The sequence below is a fragment of the Nomascus leucogenys genome, chromosome 1a (assembly GCF_006542625.1).
Source record: "Nomascus leucogenys isolate Asia chromosome 1a, Asia_NLE_v1, whole genome shotgun sequence".
Classification (NCBI taxonomy): domain Eukaryota; kingdom Metazoa; phylum Chordata; class Mammalia; order Primates; family Hylobatidae; genus Nomascus; species Nomascus leucogenys.
In genome coordinates this window covers 35,997,656-36,019,640 of record NC_044381.1, presented here as the reverse complement: position 1 = coordinate 36,019,640, position 21,985 = coordinate 35,997,656, and the positions used below count along the sequence as shown (strand labels likewise).

The following is a 21,985-nucleotide window of genomic DNA, read 5'->3' as shown; positions in this document are numbered from 1 at the left end:
CTGGGAGCCTGGCCCGGGGCTGGACAGGGTACACCAGGAAGTGTCCCTGGTGAGGGTGCTGAGGTCACTGTGGATGGTCCTTTTCCCCCAGAGACCTGAAGGATCTCCTGTGGACTGTTTCGAAGAAGGCACACTCAGTCAACGCTATGTTCCAGGATCCTCACAGCTTGAGTGGAGGATATATTTATCTAATATCACATGCCCTCTTGAGCGGAGAGTACGACACTCACCCAGCCCTTCAGGAGCCTGGCGTTGGCACCACAGACCCATGGCAAGTCACCCTAGCCTCTCTGAGTGGAGTCTGTGTGGAGTGGGGAGAAGGACTCCACTCTGAGGACCTGGTGTGGAGTGTTAGGGGGGACAATCCACTAGGTCCTGAGGTCTTCCTTTTGAACCACAAATGGGACAGCCATCTTCTCTGCTCTGGAGTGGAGGGAGGAGGAGACTAGTGGGCCATCTGTCCCGAGGGCAGGAGCTCTGAGCCAGACAAAGGCATCCAAGCTTGGACATCTGTCTTCTCTTCAGCAGGCTTAGCCATGGCAGCCACCACTGAGCAAAACATCCTGGAAAAGCTCCAGATGTGCACACACTGCTCCAAGATGGCAGAAGAACTAGAAACTGGAGCCCCTGACAGGCGGTGGCTCTCACCTAGGTGGGGTCTTCCCACTCTGCAGGGGTGGGTAGGACAGAGCACTGCTAGTGGGCTGCACTTCCCATGGGGGACATTCACATGAAAGAACAAGTGTTGCTTGAACCCCAGGATCTGTCCCTATGGAGCCTCAGCAGAAGACTGAAGGCCTGTGGGGCTGATTCCTGACATTGATCAAATGGCTTTCCCACTGATTATCTGCTTTAGATCAGAGCTTCAAGGAGAAGTCTATTGCCAGTCCCACTCCCACCCTTCTCCCATCTATCCTCATGAGTTAAATAAACAGGCGGCTAAGTGCTTTTTATTCATCCCAGTGGTCCCCAAACTTCAGTCACTCCTGCACCTCTTAGAGGCCATTTCACCATGTCTGTGCACCACCTATGTAAGCATTAATTAGTATTTTCAATTGAACGGTTTCACTTTTTAAACAGGGATTCCATCCTAAGCAATAACATCCATGAAGTACAGTTTTGATGTGCTAGTCATCATTTTACTTTTTCCTAGTGTATAATAACACAAATACAGAGCTATTAAAATTGTACAAAAATCACATCACATATTTAAACCATGCGCTGGGAAATAATGGACCTACCCTAACCCTTCAAATGCCAAAGAGGCTGCCACAAACAGCCACCAAGGTCTGGACAGGACAGATAAGAAGCTTTTCCTGCTGGCTGACCCACAGGCCTGGCCCCTTGCAGAGCTCAAGGGAAGAGCACAGAGAAGGAGAGGATGCTTGCTTAGGCAGGCAGCCAAGTCACTTAAAAGCATTAGCAAGTTCTTCAGATAAAAGTTGGGGCCAGAGGTGGGGCACTAGTACCATTAGGATTAGAATCTGATCTGTCGGGAGTCCCCTGTCTCCTAATGATAAAAGATCTGCTGATACGCTGGCAGCCCAGGTGATCCTGCAGCCAGGAGGGACGCCAAGGGCAGAGCTCAGAGGTGGCTCAGCCCTCCAAGTGTGCTTGGCCTTGTTCTTAGCTAAAGTGAGCTTGGGAGCACAGTGGTCCCACCTGAAGGCTGTCCATTCCTTCAGTGCAGTGGTTCTCAAACTCTAGCTGCATCAAAATCATAAAGCTGAGCCCATCCCACAGTGTCTGATTCACTGGGGCTGGGACAGAGCCCAAGTGGTCCTGCTGATGATGCTGGTCCAGGGACCACACTTTGAGAACCACTGGTGTAGAAGTCAGTATTGCCCAATCCTGAAGAGAGAGGATTCTGAAGCATTAACAACTCAGGAAAAAATTATCCCAGGATGACAAAGTCAGGAAAATTAACTCGGACACGAACTACCGTGTGTGCATTCCCAAAGCCCAACACCTACATCACCTATAAGCAAGCACGTGGCAGGTTCCTGGGGACTGTGGATGCCAATGGCTGGTCCAGAACTTTCCATTGAGATCTCTAGAAGAATTTCCACCAACAAACAATGTCACATCCAAAAAAGACTTCAAGTTAAGAAATGATTGGCGTGACCTGAGTGGAATTCTGCAGGAGTCAGACTTGCTGACTCTGCCAGAACTGCCTGGCCCTTTGCAACCATCCCCCCTTGCCAAGTTGCCATCTGTCCCACCAAAGGGGCCTCGGGTCAACTCCTTTAAAGTTACTGCTTACTCTTCCAGAGCAGTATCCCGGGAGACACTCCTGCAGGGGAGGACAGGCAGACCCTTGGCTTGCATCTAACCTAGGAGTCACCCTTGTTAGAATCATCCGTCATTCCCTTCTGCTCTTCCCGATGGCCCGGGTGACTCAGGCAGGAGGCAATCAAGAGACGGGATGGACTCTTCACAAGCCTGGATGCTGGGGCTGGGGTTTCTCTGCACCCCTTACACCTTCATCTCACCATCCCAGGAACAGGTGGACTCAGGACGACAGGAGGGAAAGAACTGCATTTGTCCCTAAGAGTCTGGCCTAATGGATCAAGAATCATGTACTGAAATCACCACTGAACACACCTGCACCAGGGAGCATGCAGGGTGAGGGGACACAGGGATCTGCTGTGGCTCTCATTCATCATCTCATCTCATCTCCCATCCAGTGACAGTGGGTGAGAGATGAGGAAGCAAATGGTGTCTTGTGCTGCATCATACAAAAAACTGGTATGGGGAGAAAAATGAGGAGGAAGAACACAGAGATGGCACACCTGGAGCCAGCTGGGGAGGTTGAGCCAGATGGAGGGCAGGATGTTCCTGCCAAGAGAGAAGCCAGCATGGAGGTGTGGCTGGACCAAAGGGGCAAAGGAAGAAGTGACTGCAGGTGAGACAGAGGAGGAGGCCTCAGAGAGACCATAAAGGGTTTCAAGCCATGCTAAGGAGCTTGTTCCTGCTCAGAGCAGCAGGAGAGGATGATGATTCTAACAAGGGTGGCTTTTAGATTAGATGCAAGCCCGGGTTCTCCCTGCCCTCCCCTGCAGGAGTGTCTCCCAGGCTACTACTCTGGAAGAGTAAGCAGCAACTTTAGAGGAGTTGACCCGAGGCCCTTTTGGTGGGGCAGATGGCAACTTAGCAAGGGGTAAAGGTTTCAAAGGGCCAGGCAGGGCCCTGAAGGGCCTGAAAGGGCAGGTGCTTTGAAGAGGAAGCTCTGCAGATGGTGACCTTTTGGTCTTGGGCAGATTAAGGGCCTCACCTCAGTGGGGCATGCCACGCGAGAGAGGTCACCAGTACCGAAAGGTCAGCCTCAGAAGCCTCAAGATCACTGAGGACCAGTGACTAGGTGGGGAGTCTTGGAGCTTGGAGGGAGAAAAGGGAAAGGCAGCCATGCTCATGGCAGGCACAGAAACTCAGCCTTGCAGTGGGGCTCCTGAATGGGGGCCAGCCACGGGCCAAGGAACCTGATTCTGGATAATAAAAATAACAGCCAGGCACTTTTCTTAGTACTTTAAGTATCCTAACACATTGAATCCTCCCAACAACCCTAAGAGGTAGGTGCTGTTATTATCCTCATGCTCAAGATGAAAAAAAGATGGCAAAGAAGCCTATGAAAAGATGCTCCACATCATATGACATGAGGGTAATGCAAATTAAAACAACAAGATACCACTGTACATCTATTAGAATGGCCAAACTCCAGAACGCTGACAATACCAAATACTGGAGAGGATGGGGAGTCACAGAAACTCTCATTCACTGCTGGTGGGAATGCAAAATGGTACAGCCACTTTGGAGAACAGTTTGATGTTTTCTTACAACATGAAACATACCCTTACCATATGATCCAGCAATGGAGCTGCTCGGTATTTACCCAAAGGTCTGAAATCTGATGTCCACACAAAATCCTGTGCATGGATGTTTAGAGCAGCTTTATTAATAATTGCAAAAAATGAGAAGCCACCAAGATATCCTTCAGTAGGTAAATGGATAAACTGTGGTACATCCTGACAATGGATACAGTTGACCCTTGGTAACCACAGGCTCCTCATCCATGGATTCAACCAACCATGGATCAAGGATTTTTCTTTTTTTCAGAGGGGTGGCAGGGGGACAGAGTCTCACTCTGTTGCCAGGCTGGAGGACAGTAGTGCCATCTCAGCTCACTGCAACCTCCACCTCTCGGGTTCAAGTGATTCTCCTGCCTCAGCCTCCCAAGTAGCTGGGATTACAGGCGCCCGCTACCATGCCCAGCTAATTTTTTTTTGTATTTTTAGTAGAGACAGGGTTTCACCATGTTGGCCAGGCTGGTCTCGAACTCCTGACCTCAGGTGATCTGCCCACCTCAGCCTCCCAGTGTGCTGGGATTACAGGCATGAGCCACCACACTCAGCCCGGATGGAGGATATTTTAAAAATAAATAAATAAATAAATAAATAACAAGAGAGCAACAAAAATAACACGGAAAAACCCAATGCAGTGTAACAACTATTTACCTAGCATTTACACTGTATTAGGTATCAAAGATAATCTAGAGATAATTTAAAGAATATGGGAGGATGTGCATAGGCTATATGCAAACACTACACCATTTTATATCAGGGACTTGATCCTCAGATTTTGGTACCTATGGGGGTCCGGGAACAAATCCCTTATGGTTACTAAGGGACAGCTGTGTTAATTCAGCACTAAAACTAAACAAGCTATCAAGCAATGAAAAGACATGGTGGAAAGTTAAATGCGTATTAAAGAAGGGAAATAAGCCAATCTGAAAAGGCTACATTCTGTATGATTCCAACTAAACGACATTATGGAAAAGGCAAAACTTTGGGGATCAGTAAAAAGACAGAGGACTTTTAGGGTGGTGAAAATACTCTAATGATACTACAATGATGAATACATGTCATTACGCATTTGTCCAAAACCATTCAATATACCGCACCAAGAGTGAACCCTCATGTAAACTCTGGAGTCTGGGTGATGATGCCATGTCGATGTAGATTCATCAGTTGTAACAAATGGGCCACTCTGACAGGGATGGTGACAATGAGGAGGCTGTTCCTGTGTGGGGACAGGGAGTGTATGGGAAATCTCTGCACCTTCCTCTCAATTTTGCTATGAATCTAAAATCCTCTAAAATTAGTCCCTTAAACAAACAAAACAGAGGCACAAAGAGGCTAAGTAATTCTCACAGCCATGTCCCTGGGAGTGGCAGGATCAGGGTCAAAGGCCAGGTCTCCAGAAGCTCACATCCTAGAATCCAAAATTCTTTGAGCTAGGAGGTATCTTAGAAGTCAACTGGCCCAATTCTCTTAGCTTACAGAAAGGGAAACAGACCCAGAGACAGCAAGTGATTGGCTTAAGGGCACTTAAGCACTTAGTTGGTTAGCTGCAACAAAGAATTGAGAGCCCAAAGAATAACGTGGTAAAGATAGTTGGGTAGACCATAAGACTTGAAAAGGGGGAGAGACCCAAATGCCCCTGCCTCCCTCTTCTGTCTTCCTAGGAGTCCCCTGTCCACTGCCTTCATCTCCACCCCAAGCCCTATCTCCCTCCTGGGCCCGCAGTGCCCATGTGACATCACTCAGCACTCTGGCCTCTCAGCTCCTTGCCCTAAATTCCAGTGACCTGCACCTCCATGCCACAATGGGTCTTCATACATCGCCAGGGCCTGGCCTCTCAGTACTTATGCCCCTCTTCTGGCTCTGTCCACAGCCTCCGAACAACCCTCCAGCTCTTTACTGCAGCCCCTCAATATGCACACGGGTTACCTGCCTGCCTATCCCTCTCCAACGCAGACTTCGTGTACCACCCCAACTCTTCACACCCCCACCGTTGTCTTCCATCTGGAGGGGCCCCCAGCGCTAGACCAAGGCCTCCCTCCACCTTCTCCATCCTGCTCCTCAGTCCCCAGGCCTGCTGAGGGCCACCAGCTAGAATGGGGCTACTTTGAGCTCAAGGTCTCCCACCACCAGAGGGCGTCACTTCCACCCTGAGCTCCTGACTCTGAGCCAACTACGCAGGACAGGACTCCTCAACACTGGCGGCACACTGAAGCCACCTGGAGAGCTTGGACAGGCTCCAACACCAGGGTCGTCCAGTGTGATTGCTCTGGGGATGGCCTGGGCATCAGGATTTTCAAAGCTCCCCAGATGCTCCATCCATACAGGGGATTACCACTCAGCAGTAGAAAGAAACAAACCACTGACACATGCCATAGCATGACGTGCCTCAAACACTGCGCTAAGAAGCCAGACGCAAAAGACTGTGTGTTCTTTAATTCCATGTATATGAAATTTCCAGAAAAGGTAAAACTATTCCTGGGGCTGGGGGGTGGAACTGACTACAAATGGGCACATGGGAATTTTTAGAGTGATGAAGAGTGTTCTAAAACTGGACTGTGGCGATTGTTGCACAAACACATACTTTTTTTTTTTTTTTTGAGACAGGGTCTCACTGTCTCCCAAGTTAAAATGTGCAGTAGTGCAATCATAGCTCACTGCAGCCTTGAACTCCTGGGCTCAAGCCTCTCAGGTAGCTGGGACTACAGGTGTGCACCATCATGCCCAGTTAATTTTTGTATTTTTTTTGTAGAGACAGGGCTTTGTCATGTTGTCCAGGCTGGTCTCAAACTCCTGGGCTCAAGCAATCCTTCCGCTTTGGCTTCCCAAAGTGATGGAATTACAGGTGTGAGCCACCACACCTGGCCAACATAAAAAAATTATAAAAAATAATTGAACTGTATATTAACAATGGATGAACTGTATGGTATGTAAATTATATCTCAATAAGGCTATTAAAAGTGAAGAAAAGGAAACAGAAGAAAATCCAAAAATGTACATTTTATTTTGTATTAAAAACAAAATTTCCCTGGTGATTCTGGCGAGCAGCCAGAGTTGAGAACTCAATGCAGGGAGCCTCACCACTCACCCCCAGCCTGTGTCATTGATCTCTGGTCCTCCACAGCACAGGGCCCATCACAGACCATGGCACATAGGAGGCCACACTGATTTTTTGAGTGAATGGACCTGCATCTTCAGTTTGCCCCATGAATCACTGGAGAAGCAAATGGCTATTTAGTGAGCACCTACTATGCGGAGATCTTTCATTTCTGTTTTCTCACTTAACCATCTCGTCTTCAGTACCTGCAAGGTAGGATAAATAGCCCCGTTTTACACAGGGAAAAGTGGATCTCTATGAGGCCTAGAATCTCACAGCCATCACTTAGCAAGGATGGGCTCAGAGATCAGCCCATCTGGTACCAAATCCTTCCTTCTTTCATCTCATTTACATCTTTCATCTAGAGGGGGCATGGCAAAGTAAGCGGAAACTTTCCAGCCACCAATTCTCTCCATGGAACCCTGGTCCCAGCAGCAGCTCTAGATCTGATACATCCTAGGGTCAGCATGGGAAAGTGAATTGCCTGGGGTCACACAGCCATGCTTGGCCAAAGTGGGCCTAGAGATCAGTACCTCGGACCCAAGTCCTGAGCAGCCTCTGGGTTACCATGGGCTTACCTTGAATCTCAGAGGTTGGAGGTGCTCACAGGAGCAGCTGGTCCCTAGGTGGGATGGCCCTCAGCCCTCTACCCCTTTCCACAGTCCCAGTGCCACAGTAACAAGCTCCGTGGGAGTAAAGCCCCTCCACCACCCCCTCCGACTTCAGGATTTCTTTCACTTGACATTCCTTCCAGTGCACCAGTCCGGAACAGAAGTGCTTGACGCTGCTGATCGACCAGTTTCATAAAAGGAATCCAGTTTCCTTTGCACTCATGAAAAGCTGTTAGCCCCTGGCGAGTTTCCAGGGCCTGCACTCCAGCGATGCAGCCCAGACATTGAGAGAGGGATGCCAAAGCTCTTGGGCACAGAGAAGAGTCAGCTGGGCTGAGAGATTTAAATCAAGAGGGGTCCTTGCCAGCAATACCAGCAAGCAGCATCCTGTCCTCGGGAAAAGAGGTTTCCCACTGAGATGCTCTGAAACCCTGGCTGAGGGCCCTGACATGGCTGTGCAAGGGGAAAGATGTGCTACCCAACAGTCAAGACCTGAGATTACCCAGTGAGGACCATGTAGCGAGGACACACAGCAACAGCCTGAGGGTACACCTTCCAGCCCTGCCTGGGCTCTTTACCAGCATGCGCCCTGGGGCAAGAGACATCCCACCCTCTGCAAACCTCAGTTTCCCCATCTGTAAAATGGGAACCATTACTCCTCCTTACAGGGTGGCTGTCTGTGAGAGTTTTTGGGAATCTATAAGGCACCCAACCAATGTCAGGGCTCACAGTTTACCCTCTTTAGAACCAGTCTGGTGGGAATTTCAAACCTCTTAGGCTACAGGCAGGTAGTTCCCATGCAATTCCAGGAAGCCAGAGAAGAAAAGAAGGAACAATGGGAAGTCTGAACTGAGGGGTTCAGGACCCCAAAATTTAGTCCTGACTTTTCTGTGAACAATCTTTCATGACTTCAGAGGTGCCTTGAAACCTTGAACTTTGTCCCCTTCCCTTTCTGGGCCTTAGTTTCCCCTTCTACAAAATGAGGAGGGTAGGAGATATGTCTCTAAGGGTCCTTCAGGCTCTGACAGCCAAAGATGCTATCAGAAAAAAGCAGGTCTGGCCGGGCACGGTGACTCACGCCACTTTGGGAGCACTTTGGGAAGCTGAGGTGAGCAGATCAAGAGGTCAAGAGATCAAGACCATCCTAGCCAATATGGTGAAACCCTGTCTCTACTAAAAATACATAAATTAGCTGGGTGTGGTGGCACGTGCCTGTAGTCCCAGCTACTCGGGAGGCTGAGGCAGGAGAATCACTTGAACCCAGGAGGCAGAGGGTGCAATGAGCCGAGATCGCAACAGTGCACTCCAGCCTGGTGACAGAGCAAGACTTCGTCCAAAAAAAAGAAAAGGAAAAGAAAAAAGCAGGTCTCTCCAAATCCTGGCAGAGTCCAGTGTTAATGGGGCCATGGGATGGGTCCTTCTTATCCTCCACCATCCACTTGTTTCACTCTCATTTTAGAACATTTCTCGCTTCTCTATGAAGGCGGCCTTTCAGCAAAAGCCTCTTCAGCCTTTGGCAATGAGTCACTCCCGCTGGAGGTCAAGTTCCCTTTGTGCCTCCTCCTAGGGGCTGACAAACAGAGAGGCGGGAAGATGACGAGCAGTCTTGCCTGGGAAAAGCTTGCCTTGTTTGGATACCCACAGACAGTGCGGCCAAACACTTCCACTTTTCACGCACCTCCAAAAACAACCCTCTCTGTGTATGAACTTTACAGTTTACAAAGCTCTTTCAAATCCATTACTCATTGGATTTTGGCAGAAGCCCTGCAGGGAGGCATGCAAGAGGTTATTGTCCCCATTTTACAGGGGAGGAATCGAAGCTCAGAGAAGCGAGGTAACGTCTCCAAGGTCACACAGCCAGTGTATGAAGTGGTCTCTCCTTCCCATGGAAGAGAAAGAGGGCAAGAACCTCAGAAGGTAAGTGCAGAGCTGCAGTGGAAACCAGGTCTGCTGATTACCAGCCCTGCTCTGCTCCCAACTTTCTTGCCACCCTGCCCGGCCTTTCCCCATTCCCAGGCTGGCAGGAGGCTGTGTGTCTGCCCCCATCACTCCAGCTGAGGTCTGTCTAGACCCCTGACTCATGCATGGAAATCCTCCACACGGCTAAAGTTTGTTTCTCTTGGGCTGCTAAGAACACTTGGTTTGTCTTGTGTTTTTGGAGGCTCCAAGTATCAAAAGCACACATGGGAACAGAAAGGAAAGTAGCAGACACAAAGCAAATGGGAAAAAAGGAGGCCATTTTGTCCTCATCTGAGTGAGGCTAATGTTTCAAATATTTGTTAATATCCATTGTTAGTAAGGACATGTGAAAATGGGAATTTTCAAATGCTGTTGGTGGGACTAGAAATTAGAACTGCCTTTTTGGAGGTCAGTCCCTCTTAAAATTTTAAATGGCCCAGCAATTCCACTTCTAGAAGTCTACTGCCAAGATGCACACTTAGGCATGAGAGTATGGTTGTCCCATTGAAAAGTGGTCAACATTCAGAGGGGCTGGCTCGGTAAGTTACGACATACCCATCTGACAGAACACCAGGTCCCTTTAAACCATGAGGTTAATCAAGGCCTCTAAGATCTGTTGTAAAGTGAAAAAAGAAACATACATGATATGAAGTCATTTGGCTTTAAAACAAATACACTGAAAAAGTTCTAGGCAGATGAACCCCTAAGTGAAAGCAGGAGTTAACTTTCAGAGAGAAAGCGTAATTCAGGTGGCTTGGGACAAAGCAACACTTTTACATTTTTACTACCCATATTTTGGCTTTTTTTTCCCCACAACAAAACACATACACAAAACAAAAAAATTGCCTACCATATATTAAGGTGTGTTTGTAAGTCATTTAGAACAAACAAAACTCTACCCCATCCAAGGTGACATTGGCATCTTCAGTCCAAGCCAGCCTTTCCCCCAAACTCTCCTCACAGATGAACACCGCCTGGTAGAACTTTGTGATCTTAGATGGTCACGACAGCATCAATAATAAAGACAAGCCCACAGGGGCACTGAGGGAATAAGCTACACGAGGTAGCCAATAAAAAGAATGAAAGGGAAGTTTCACTCCTGATGATGGTTTCCACCAGTCCTATGCACAGTGAAATTCCTCAGCTACCAGCTCTATTTTGTCAATGGTGAAACAGCTTTGATAGCACTAACCAACACATGCTTAAAAGCCCTGTGACAGTACCCATCCCTGACTAAACCACATTGCCTTTTGCTAGATGACAGCAGCAAGCAGTAAGGCAGGCCGTGTCCACACGAGCCGAGCGTACCTCAGAGAACCTCTGAACGTCTTGCGTCAGCGTGCCCACGCGCTTCCACTGGTAGTGCTTGAGCAACTTCAGAATGGCTGGATTCACCGCATTGTCTGATGGGACGGTCCGAAAGAAATAAGGGTATTTTTTCTTATCAGCTAGAACAGGCGTGGTTGCAGCAAAAGAAAGCTGAAAAACACAAAAGAGACAACACTTTTTACTGATGAGCCTCGCAGCTGTGACCCAGCATCTTTCCTACTGGAATAGAGACTGTTAGTTTCAACTTGGAGCATACACACATGGGGACAGATATTTTTAAAACTTTTTTATTGTAAGAGTAACATATCATAATGGAAGGGAAGGTTTAAAAATGCAAAATAAGGAGGAAGAAGGGAAAAAATAGCCAATGATCTACCCCTCCCTAAAGAACCATCATTCATGTTATCATCTATTCCTTCCCGGTCCTTTTTCTATGCACAGTGATTGGATTTTTTAAAAAAGATCCTGAAATCATTCTACATGCACAATTGAACTGTTTTTCCCCATTTAACAGTATCCTTAAAAACTCTTTGTAAACCTCATAATAGCTGCACAATATTCCAGCATATGAATATACCATAATTTACTGAATCGTTTCTAATTTGGGGTTATTTCGATTATTTCTAATTTGTCATTATCATCATATTATTCTACAGGCATCTTTGTACATAGCATTTTTTGTTTTATATTTTGGGATGTTTCCATAAGATACAGTCCGTGATATAAAATTTTTCAGATAAAGAATATGAGTCTTTAAAGATTTATACTTATTTCCAAAAAATATTTTATCAGTTTGCAAATTTACTAGCCAGGAATGATTAGAGGGCCAGTCTCACCACATCTTTGCCAACAGAAGGAGTAAAAAATGTTATTCTGTCTAATTTTATAACGATTTATCACCAAATAAAACCCTGAATCATATCGCATTCATGGTTACAGATAATGCTGAACTTTTCCCTATGGTTATTAACTAGTAGCATATCCTATTTTAGGAGTTACTTTTTCATGTCCTTTGTTTATTTTTTGAGTGGTATTCTAATGCTTTTCTGATTGAATTTAATGAAGATATTTTATATACATAGCATTCAAACTCAGGCTATTATAGTTGTTGGAAATATCTCAGTTTGTGTTGCCTTTACATTTTATGTGTGTGTATTTTAATTTCCACTCGGTAGTCAAAGCTGTCCATCGTTCTCTTTATTATTTCTTCTTTTTAAGTGCCAGTTAAGTTGTTAAATTGGATTTTAATTGTGTGCTCCTGAAGCCCCAACCTAAATGTCACCTCTTCCATAACACTTCCTGTGATCTCTGTTCCTTCCCTCAGCCTCAGCCATGGAAGGTAGTTATCAAAGTTTTTGATCTTTGCAGTATGATGGTGAAAAGATGGTATCTTGTTATAGTCTAATTTGCATTTTTCTTAGTGTGAGGTTGAGTATTTCTTCTATTTTTTATATTAATTTTATTATTTATTTATTTATTTATTAGAGACAGGGTCCATTCTGTTGCCCAGACTGCAGTACGATGCTGCTATCATAGCTCACTGCAGCCTGGAACTCCTGGGTTCCAGCGATCCCCACCTGCCTCAGTCTCTGGGGTAGCTGGGACTATAGGTGTATGCCTCTATGCCTAGCTAATTTAAAAATCTGTCTAGAGAAGGGGTCTCACTATGTTGCCTAGTCTGGTTTTGAACCCCTGGGCTCAAGCCTCTGGCCTCAGCCTCCTGAGTCGCTGTGACTACAGGTGTGCTATCGCACCCAGCTTCTTCCTATGTGTAAAAGTAATTGGTAGTTCCTTTCTGGAAACTTCACATTTTTTGCTTGTTTTCTAATTTGACTAGTAGTCTTCTTTATCAGCTTATAGAAATGATCTTTTATATTAAGAAAATTAGCCCTTTATAAGTTGCTAATTTTTCTCCCAGTTTGTACTCTGTTTCTTGATGTTGTTTATAGTGCCATTTCCATGTAATCATGGTTTTTTTTTTAAATGAGGATGAATTTATCAGTTTTTTTCCTTTATGACATCAGGTTTTATGTCATATTTAAGAAAGGCTTCTCTTACTCTGAGATTATAATTTCTCCATGGTTTTTTCTAGTCTGTCTGTCCTCCCTCCCTCCCTCCCTCCTTCTCTTCTTTTGTTTCATTCAAACCTTTGATCCAGAGAGGGCATGGATGAAGCAAGCTCAATCTTTGCTGCCACCAGCCATCTCCTGAACCCTTGCTTGTCCCAGCAGCAGCTCTGGATTTGATACATCCTAGGTTCCAATTTCAGCATTCAGGGAAATAACATCCTGGTACCCTCAGCCTCCAGCTGAAGTTGCTTTACTGCTTCTTCTGTCACCCTAGAACCACTTTCCCCTTACAAAAGTTTGTGGGGGGCAGTAGAGATTTGTCCCCTTCCATGTCTGGTTCAGAGGGTAGACAGCCACTCTCTAGAACTGCTGGATCTCCTATCTATTGGAGCTGACCACACAACAGTAATTCAGCCATTACCTGAAGCTACAGAGCCCCTGTAGAAACCATCTTCTAAGATCCAACAGAGATAGAGACACCCCAAGACAAGTAAAGGTCAAGGGTAGAATGATTTTTGTCAATGTTCAAAGATTCTTGGTAGAAGAGGACTAATGAGAGGGAAATTTCAACTGGACACATTGAGGAACATTCACATCAGAGTTGTCTGGCCATGGAAAGCCTGCCACCAGAAGTAGTGAGATCCCTGTGTCTGGAGGTGTGCAAGCAAAGACTGGACCACAACCAAGTGACAACAGAAGGGCTTCAAAGTGTCTGTGAACCCCCTGAAAACTGTAGGAAAGGATTTGCATGGCCATGTATGTGCAGACAGACATGCATATTTTTCTGAAAACAAGAATCAGTGGCTTCCATCATATTCACAAAGAGGATCATTCCAACCAAATCAAGATCTGCGCACCTGCCTTCGGTTGACATTTAGGTCCCATAGTGAGTGTGGGAAATAAGAGCTCTCTATAGTCCCCTCAAACCTACTGTCTGTGATTCTTCTCACAAGATTAAAAACACTGCAAGCCTCCTATGCTCACCAGTGGGGGAAGGAGCTATTAGAAAAACCTGGGAGCAACTATTTCAGGACAGGGACATTATATATACCATCACATCCCCCAAAAATGCTTATCTAATACAATTTGGAAAATATTGGCTTTCTGATGTGATTTCTGAATCACACTCTGGTTGCTACTTTACCGTTATTGTCCCATTAGTTCCAGGTCCACAATTAATTGTTGCTTGAACAACCTCATATGTTTTCCCTGTGGGTAATTACCGTGGTTACTGTTCAGTGAATAAATGGCCCATTGTGTTTACAATAGGCTTGGAGTACAATATGTGCCCCGGGTCTAAATCATGTTGGGTGCAAAATATTAACTGGCACTGACATTTTCTGCACCATTTGAGATAATGCACGCTTTGATTAGATTGCTTTGCGTCACTGTTTCTCTGGCTTTAGCCTCCTGAAACTTTCTTCCATGGACAAAAACTGCAGGTGCCCAGTAGTACTGCTGGACTTCAGAACTAACAGACATCTGAGAAATCATCTAGCTCTGGGGTTCTTGGCACACTGGAGTTATTTGGGGGGATTTTGAAGAATACTGATGACTTACTCCCACTCCAAACAAACTGAATCAGAATCTCTGGGCATCTAGCCCAAGCATCAGTATTATTTAAAAATTTTCCAGGTGATTATGATGCTCAGTGAGGGTTGAGGACCACAGATACAGCTCAACACCCCTGGTTTGGAATAAGTAGACTGCAGCCCCAAAATGAGATATCAAAATTCCACTATAGCTAATAAGAGGTGGAAGCAGGACTTGAACCCGGGTCTATAGGACCCTAACACTAGTGCGCTTTCCCCCATGGATGACTATCTACCTGCCTCCTACATGCTCCCCAGGCCTTCTTCCCCTAGCACAGTCACCCAGCATCTGGCATCACCAGGGCTGTTAGCATTAGGGCCCTAACTTGGAGACCAAGCTTTCTGAGCTCTCCTGCCTTGTTTCACGTAACCAAGTTTGTTTCTGAACAGATTGTGACTGAGGCTTTGAGTTAATTCCTAGCCAAGGATTTATTTCGGAGAGTATTTTAAAATTTAATTTCTAGTTTTGTTATAATTTCTAGTTTTATTGCATTATTTTGAGAATTTGGCAAGTGCCGTGTCTGCTTTTGGAATTTATTGAGATTTTCTTTGTGGCCTATTATACAATCAACTTCTGTACAAGTTCCATGGTGGCTGGAAAAAAGATGAAATCTATAGTCATAAGCTATAGAATTCTTTATTAGACTACTTATGCATAACAGATATAACCAAACTAATTATATTATCATACACTTTGTATTTTTGTTTACTTGATCTATCAAAGACTGAGAAGTTTGTTAAATTTTTCTCTATTGTCTCTGACCATTTCTTCATGTATTTCAACTGTTTTTGCTTTATATGTGTTCATTTTATCTTGTTTTGAGCATAAATGGTCATCACAATTATATCTTCGTTTTTCAGCAATGTATACTTTTGCCTAGTGCAAATAACAGGCACTTAATAGATATTCATTGAGCGAGTGAAGATTGAAATATTTATCAAGATAAAATAAACCTCTTTGTTATTTTATTGCTTTTTGTTTGATACTGTATCACGCTTGTTATTAATACTGCAACCCTTACTGTATTTTTGCTTGCATTTGCCTGTCACTTTTTTATCCTCCTTTTATTCGTATTCTATTAAGATTGTTTTTAAATACACATCTTGAAAAGAGCATATGGACAGATTTTAAAATATGTATGTTTATTGCTGTAGTAAATATTTGGCCTTGCATTTATCATCTCGTTGGCCATTTCTTTTTTTAATGCTTCCCTTTTTTGTTTCCTTTTGTTCCCGCTGGTTTTCAACTTTGTATCTACTCTTCTCTATTCTGGCTATGTGAATTAATCTTGCCTCAGGTCTCAGCCCGCTGGAGTACTTTTTAATAGGTACCTTGAGAAGGATAAAGGGTTGACAACTTACTGAGGATGGCCCTGTGTCGCACTGACACACAGCAGAATTTGGCTGGGCATGAAATTCTTGGGCTACCATTTCTCCCCTTTGAAACTACAAAGTGATGCAGAGGAGAAATTTGGGGCTGGCTTGATTGTCACTGATTGTCGTTCACTTGTAGGTACCCAGTTTTCTCTGCCTGGAGGCCTGAAAGATTTTTTTTCCCTTATTCCTGGAATTCAAAAAAATTGTACTCTTGATTTTATTTGGGATAAAGAGAGTCCTATACACGACCTGTATACAATCTATACACTCAAGTATTTCCAACTCAGTAAAAAAAAACCGAATATATATATAAAATGACTATGCTATATTTATATTATGTATATTGTTTTATATTTACATCTTTATAATATATTTAACATATATACATTTATAATATTGTATATATTAGACATAATAAATATAGCACATATGTTTATTATATATATTTATATTATATTCCTATATATTCTTGTTTCTCCTCTGGGCCACAGGATTATCTGTATGTTGTCTCTTCATTCTCTAAATCCATATCTGCCCTATTTTCTTTCATAATTGCATCTCTTAGTCCTTGTCCTCTTCAATCTAGAAGAGCATCTTATTTTACTGTATTTTATTACAGGCTATGTGCATATTAGCTTTCACTATTTTCTGGTAAAATAGCTGTATCCGCAGCCCTAGCTGTAGGACATAAGCATTCTCATTTCTTCACATCCTGGCCAATATTTGATATTATCTGACTTCCTAATTTTTGTTAGTCTTTCAGAGATAAAGTGGTACTTCATTACTGTTTGATTTTGCACTGCTTTGCCTGGAATGTGGCCGAGTGGTGATACATAGACATGTTAGCTATTCGGGTTCTTTGTTCTGTGAGTTGCCTGACTTGCCTTTCAACAGCCTCAGTTTTAAGCCTTATTGTCTTTAACATATTTGTATTGTGTTATTGACAATTTTTAGTTTCCTGTGAATTTTTTGTGATCATCTCCCTTTTCGCCCCATCCCCCAATTGCAGGCTATTTCATGGAGCCTGTTTTACTGCGTATGATTGAGGAGGCTATACATCTTTCTAAAGTTTTCTTCTTTAACCTACAATAGATCATTTTCAGAGATGGACTCTTCCTCCACTTCTTCTGAGTACTGTGCTTTTTTTCATTATTTTTGAAGTACTTTTTCAAAGGTGTTTTAAATTTATTCATCCTCAAAAGCAAGGCAAGTGTTTCCAGGCTTGGCTTATCAAGAGACACATGTGGATGGTACTTGGCCCTGTTTTCTATTTACGTTTTAATTGCATATACTTCTCAGAAGGCTGGAGAATAAGTATTTAAGCACAGTTTTTGGTGTCTAGTAGGCTTTCACCTTAGGCTGGCCTACATTAAATAAGTGACATCATCTTTTACCCTCAGTGCCCAATTTTCTAATACTCTAGATCAACACAGTACATTAAATTCCCTTCCTGGACTGCTGCTAGGGTTTTTCTTTCCTGCCTAGAAAATTTCACATGGGAAGTCTCTGCTTCCCAGAATGCAATTCACATCTAGCGTGCTCCCCTCCTCTTCTTATCCAGGTTTTTTTTCCCCCTAGGAATGTATAGCTCTGTCTGAGTTTAGCGAAAGATAGATGAGAATAAAGAGAAAAAACCAATTTGGTTGTCTCAGAGATCAGCAACTGTGAGGTAGAGGCAATAGCTGTCTAATTTGCTAATTGATATGAGTCCTGAGTCTAACTCAGACTGTAGGGGAGAAAGGAAAAGGTCTACCTGTTAATTTTAAACACAATTGTTATTTTATGATGCAAGGTTTGGAATGCCAGGAAGCAAAGCTTAGAATTTTCTCGATCTAGAGCCATCTACTTTGTAATTAATGAAGCTTCTAAACATCTAGAATATCAATGAGTATTGGGGTCTCTTGATTCCTTGAGAGTGTATGTATGTGTGTGTTTTCATGTTTTTTTGTTTGTTTGGTTGGTTGGTTGGTTTTCTTTGAGATGGAGTCTTGCTCTGTCGCCCAGGATGGAGTGCAGTGGTGCAATCTCGGGTCACTGCAACCTCTGCCTCCCGATTGTTCAAGCAATTCTCCTGCCTCAGCCTCCCAAGCAGTGATTACAGGCACCCACCACCATGCCCAGCTAAATTTTTTTTTTTTCAGATTTTTAGTAGAGTTGGGGTTTCACCATGTTGGACAGGCTGGTCTTGAACTCCTGACCTCAGGTGATCTGCCTGCTTCGGCCTCCCAAAGTGCTGGGATTACAGGTGTGAGCCACTGTGCTTGGCTTCTTTTCCGTGTTTTGATAGTTTCAAAGGAAAGCTGAAAAGATGTTTTATTGGGTACCAAATGTTTTATTGAGTAGCCAAATACCCTTTTTTTTCATTTTTGGTTTATGCCATTTATTTATTTAGTAAACCATATGTTCTCAAATATTGCAAAGATAAAGTTCAAGTCAGTAGTTTAGTAAAAGTATTAGAAAAATCATGAATAAATTTAGTCTGAATTAACCAAATACGTGGCAGGGCCTGGCACCCTCTTTCACATTGTTCAGATGCCATTTAAACCAAAAGGTGGTGTGAAGGTTTTTAAGGTTCGTGATTGGTACCATCAAACTGCTCTCTAATGTGGTGGTGCTGCCATGCCCCTGGGGGCTGGTGGGTAAGACTGCCCAGCTCATCCCATACTGGCCAGCTCTGGGCACTGAGTGGGGTTTTTGCCCACCCCTCTGCTTGCCCCAATCTGTAGCCAGGCTAAACCTGGATCACCAGCATTCTCTTTGTCTTGAGCAGTTGCCCAGGGAGTCCTTGAGCACATCCTGGCCCATAGAAGATCCTTAAATAGCATCTCATTCTTTCACTCCCACCCCAGGAACTGACCTGAGTGCTTCTGATAATGATGGCATCCAGGTACTACCCAACCGACAACCAGACCACAGGGCCTGATGGCTCCCCTGCACTATCCATGGCCACCTGGCCAGAGGAGAGACAAAATCCTCCAGAATCTTGGTGTCAAGGACCAAGTTCACAAAGAATTAAGCACTATGAGTGGTTGCCTTGAAGCCAGCATATGGGCAAGGTGAAGCGGCTTTGACCTTCATCCTAGAGCGTGAAGACAGTCCTGTCCAAATCCTATAACCTAGTTCTCAGAATACAAATTTAGTATAACTGCCCCCACCCATCACCTTTTATTTATACCAAGGCGTTCCCATTATCCCACCTGATCCTCACAACAACCCTATGGCAGGTGCCGTTAGTAATCTTATCGATAAGAAAACTGAGGCTTAGGGGTTAGAAAACTTGCCCAACAAAGCAAATTGGGGCAAAAGCACAAAAGTCTTCATGCCCAAGAAAGCATGAAAATGTTTCAGCTCTAAATAATGGTGATGGTTGAACAACATTGTGAATGTATTCAATGACAATGACTCATCCACTTTAAAATGGTTAAAATGGCGAATTTTATCTTGTGCATTTTACCACAATATAAAAAGAAAAAAGGAACTTGTCCAAGATCATGCAACTTAGAAATGGAGGAGTGGAACCAGTATTGTTAAGTCATACTGCCTCCATCCTCACCACCACAGCCCCTCAGAAATGATACAAGTCCCTCAATCTGAATCCCAGAGACATCCTGGCAAAGACGGGCAGCAGCTGAGTGTGATTCAGACCCCTGGACTCCAAAGATCTTGGATTTGGACCTCAACACTGTCTTTTCCTAGCTGTGCAAACCTTAGGCCACTGTCCTTCTTGCATCTGTAGAACTAAGAGTGTAAGCTCTGCCCTGCCTGCTTTGGAGGGGTGATGGCAGGATGTAAAAGAACTTTGTGGACTCTGAAGCTTTACAGATGCATAAAGTCCCCTGCACTCCCTGTGATTATGATTGCCAGAGAGTTCATAGATACTGGGTTTGTGGTGAGTCTGTTCACACAGGGGATCCTCTGCAATCTTCCTGGGGACAGGATGTTTGTTTTTATTTCCTCATCCTACACTCACTAAAAAAAAATCCATTCTCTAACATGCCTGAGAGCAAAGCTTGCTTGACAGTGGATGGATGAACGAATGGAGAAATGACCCAACCACCCAATCGGCCAGTCACAGTCTAAGCCATCCAAAGGAGAGTTTTTATGAATACATGTCTGACTTGGTGATTAATACTTTCAGACAGAGCTAGGTGCAGTGGCTCATGCCTGTAATCCCAGCACTTTGGGAGGCCGAGGTGCGCAGATCACTTGAGGTCAGCAATTTGTGACCAGCCTGGCCGACATGGTGAAACCCTGTCTCTACTAAAAATACAAAAGTTAGCCGGGCGTGGTGGTGGGCACCTGTAATCCCAGCTACCCGGAAGGCTGAGGCAGAACAGTTCCTTAAATCCGGGAAGCAGAGTTTGCAGTGAGCTGAGATCATGCCACCGCACTCCAGCCTCGGCGACAGAGCAAGACTTTGTCTCAACCAAACCAAACCAAACAAAACAAAAACTTTCAGACAGATTACCTAAGGTAGAAATTATCATCCATTTTATACCTGAAAAAACTGTGGCTCGGAAAGGTCATCCAGTAGACCAGGGAGGGAACAATTTATGCCATGGCTTCTAGGGCCTCTCAAACACAGCAAGTTTTAGAGGAGACACATTTAACCAGCAGCATGGGATGGGAAGAGAGCCATGAGCATCTCTCTCCAGCTGGAGGCCTCTAGCCTGCCATGTTTCATGAGCGTTCAGGGCCTGCATATTGAACCATGAGTCACTGTAACAAGAAGCACCTGAATGCAGAAAGAAGTGGTGAGCTCATGCAGCTACAAGGCCTCTTTAGGGAGCCGGGACACTTAGGCTTAACCCTGTCCCTGTGACTGAGAGAACAAGGGCAAGTCATTTCCCCCCTTGTAGATGTCTGTTTTTCTCATCTCTGAAAGTGATGGATTGGACCAAAGATTTCAAAGGTTCTCTGCAACCACAAAAATCTATGCTTCTCCAACATTGAAGAAATGATTAAGGAGTTTGTTGGTCTTGTGTGGGTGTGTGTTTTATTTAATCTGATTTATTCAGATAATTGCCATTGTGCCTCACTTCCATTTGCAGATACGAACCCAGACAAAAAATGTAAACGCATCTCCCAGCTTCAGGATCTTTATGAAATTCCAAGCCATTGACGAATTCTTGCCTAAATGCAATTCATTCTTTGCCTGTTTTGGGGCATCCGAGTTTAGCTTCTCTGCAAAAATAAACCATTTTTTCAGGAGGCAGGTATAACCGGGCGGGGGGTGGGGCCACAGTTGCTAAGTCCTAGGTAAGGAACTCAGGCCAAATGCAAAGGGATGAGAAAATGATTGAGGCTTGCTCTTTTCTCTGCTGGTTTAATCTTTTCCCACTGCTTTGCTGACTGTTTCTGTAATTAAATGAGGGAGGTATTTGTCATCTAGGGTTCCTTTCAGCCGAGATGAATGGAACGCAACTTTCTCAGGAAGCTTCTGACAAAACACTGTTTGTGGCCAGTGCCAGGATGTATACAAAGGCCCTGGGCTGTGTGTGTTGGGAACTCGGGTCCACTTCAGGTCTGCGCCAGGTCGCCGCTGTGCTCAAGCCCCGGTGAAAAACTGTTTGGACAAAAAGTGCCTCAACACAGATGCCGGTGAGATTAATGTGATGCGGGGCGGCTGCAAAGCATTTCCCAAGTGAACAAGGGAAAATGAATGCCTGGCATTTGAGTGAGTTCTGGAAGCCCCACTCCAACAAAAGGCCTTCTGGGGTGTCGTGCATAGACTGGCTGTAAGATTTTAAATCTCTTTAGTCAGAGAGAGCTTGGGCTACAACCTCTTGGGGAACAATCATTTCTCCTTTCTGTTAATGAGGTTTAGTTTTTCATCAAATGCACAGCAGTTCAGCTTTTACCACCCCCTGCTGTGGCCAGTCTTTTTTTTCTTTTTCTTTTTCTTTTTCTTAGAGACAGGGTCTCACTCTGTCACCCAGACTGGGGTACACTAGCATGATTATGGCTCACTGCAGCCTGGAACTCTTGGGCTCAAGCTATCTTCCTGCCTTTACCTCCTGAGTAGCTGGGATTATACCCATGTACCACCATGCCTGGCTATTTTTTTTATTTTTTATATTTAGTAGAGACAGGG

At 44.6% G+C, this 21,985-nt stretch overlaps 1 protein-coding gene across 1 annotated transcript in view; it reads right to left on the bottom strand.

Annotated features, from left to right (window-relative positions):
• The window catches only part of GABBR2 (gamma-aminobutyric acid type B receptor subunit 2), a 414,624-nt gene that overhangs the window by 230,286 nt on the left and 162,353 nt on the right, over positions 1–21,985 (bottom strand). The window contains exon 3 of the mRNA XM_003260548.2: positions 10,833–11,003. Within this exon, the coding sequence (XP_003260596.1) occupies positions 10,833–11,003 (171 nt within the window). The remainder of the gene's footprint in view (positions 1–10,832; positions 11,004–21,985) is intronic.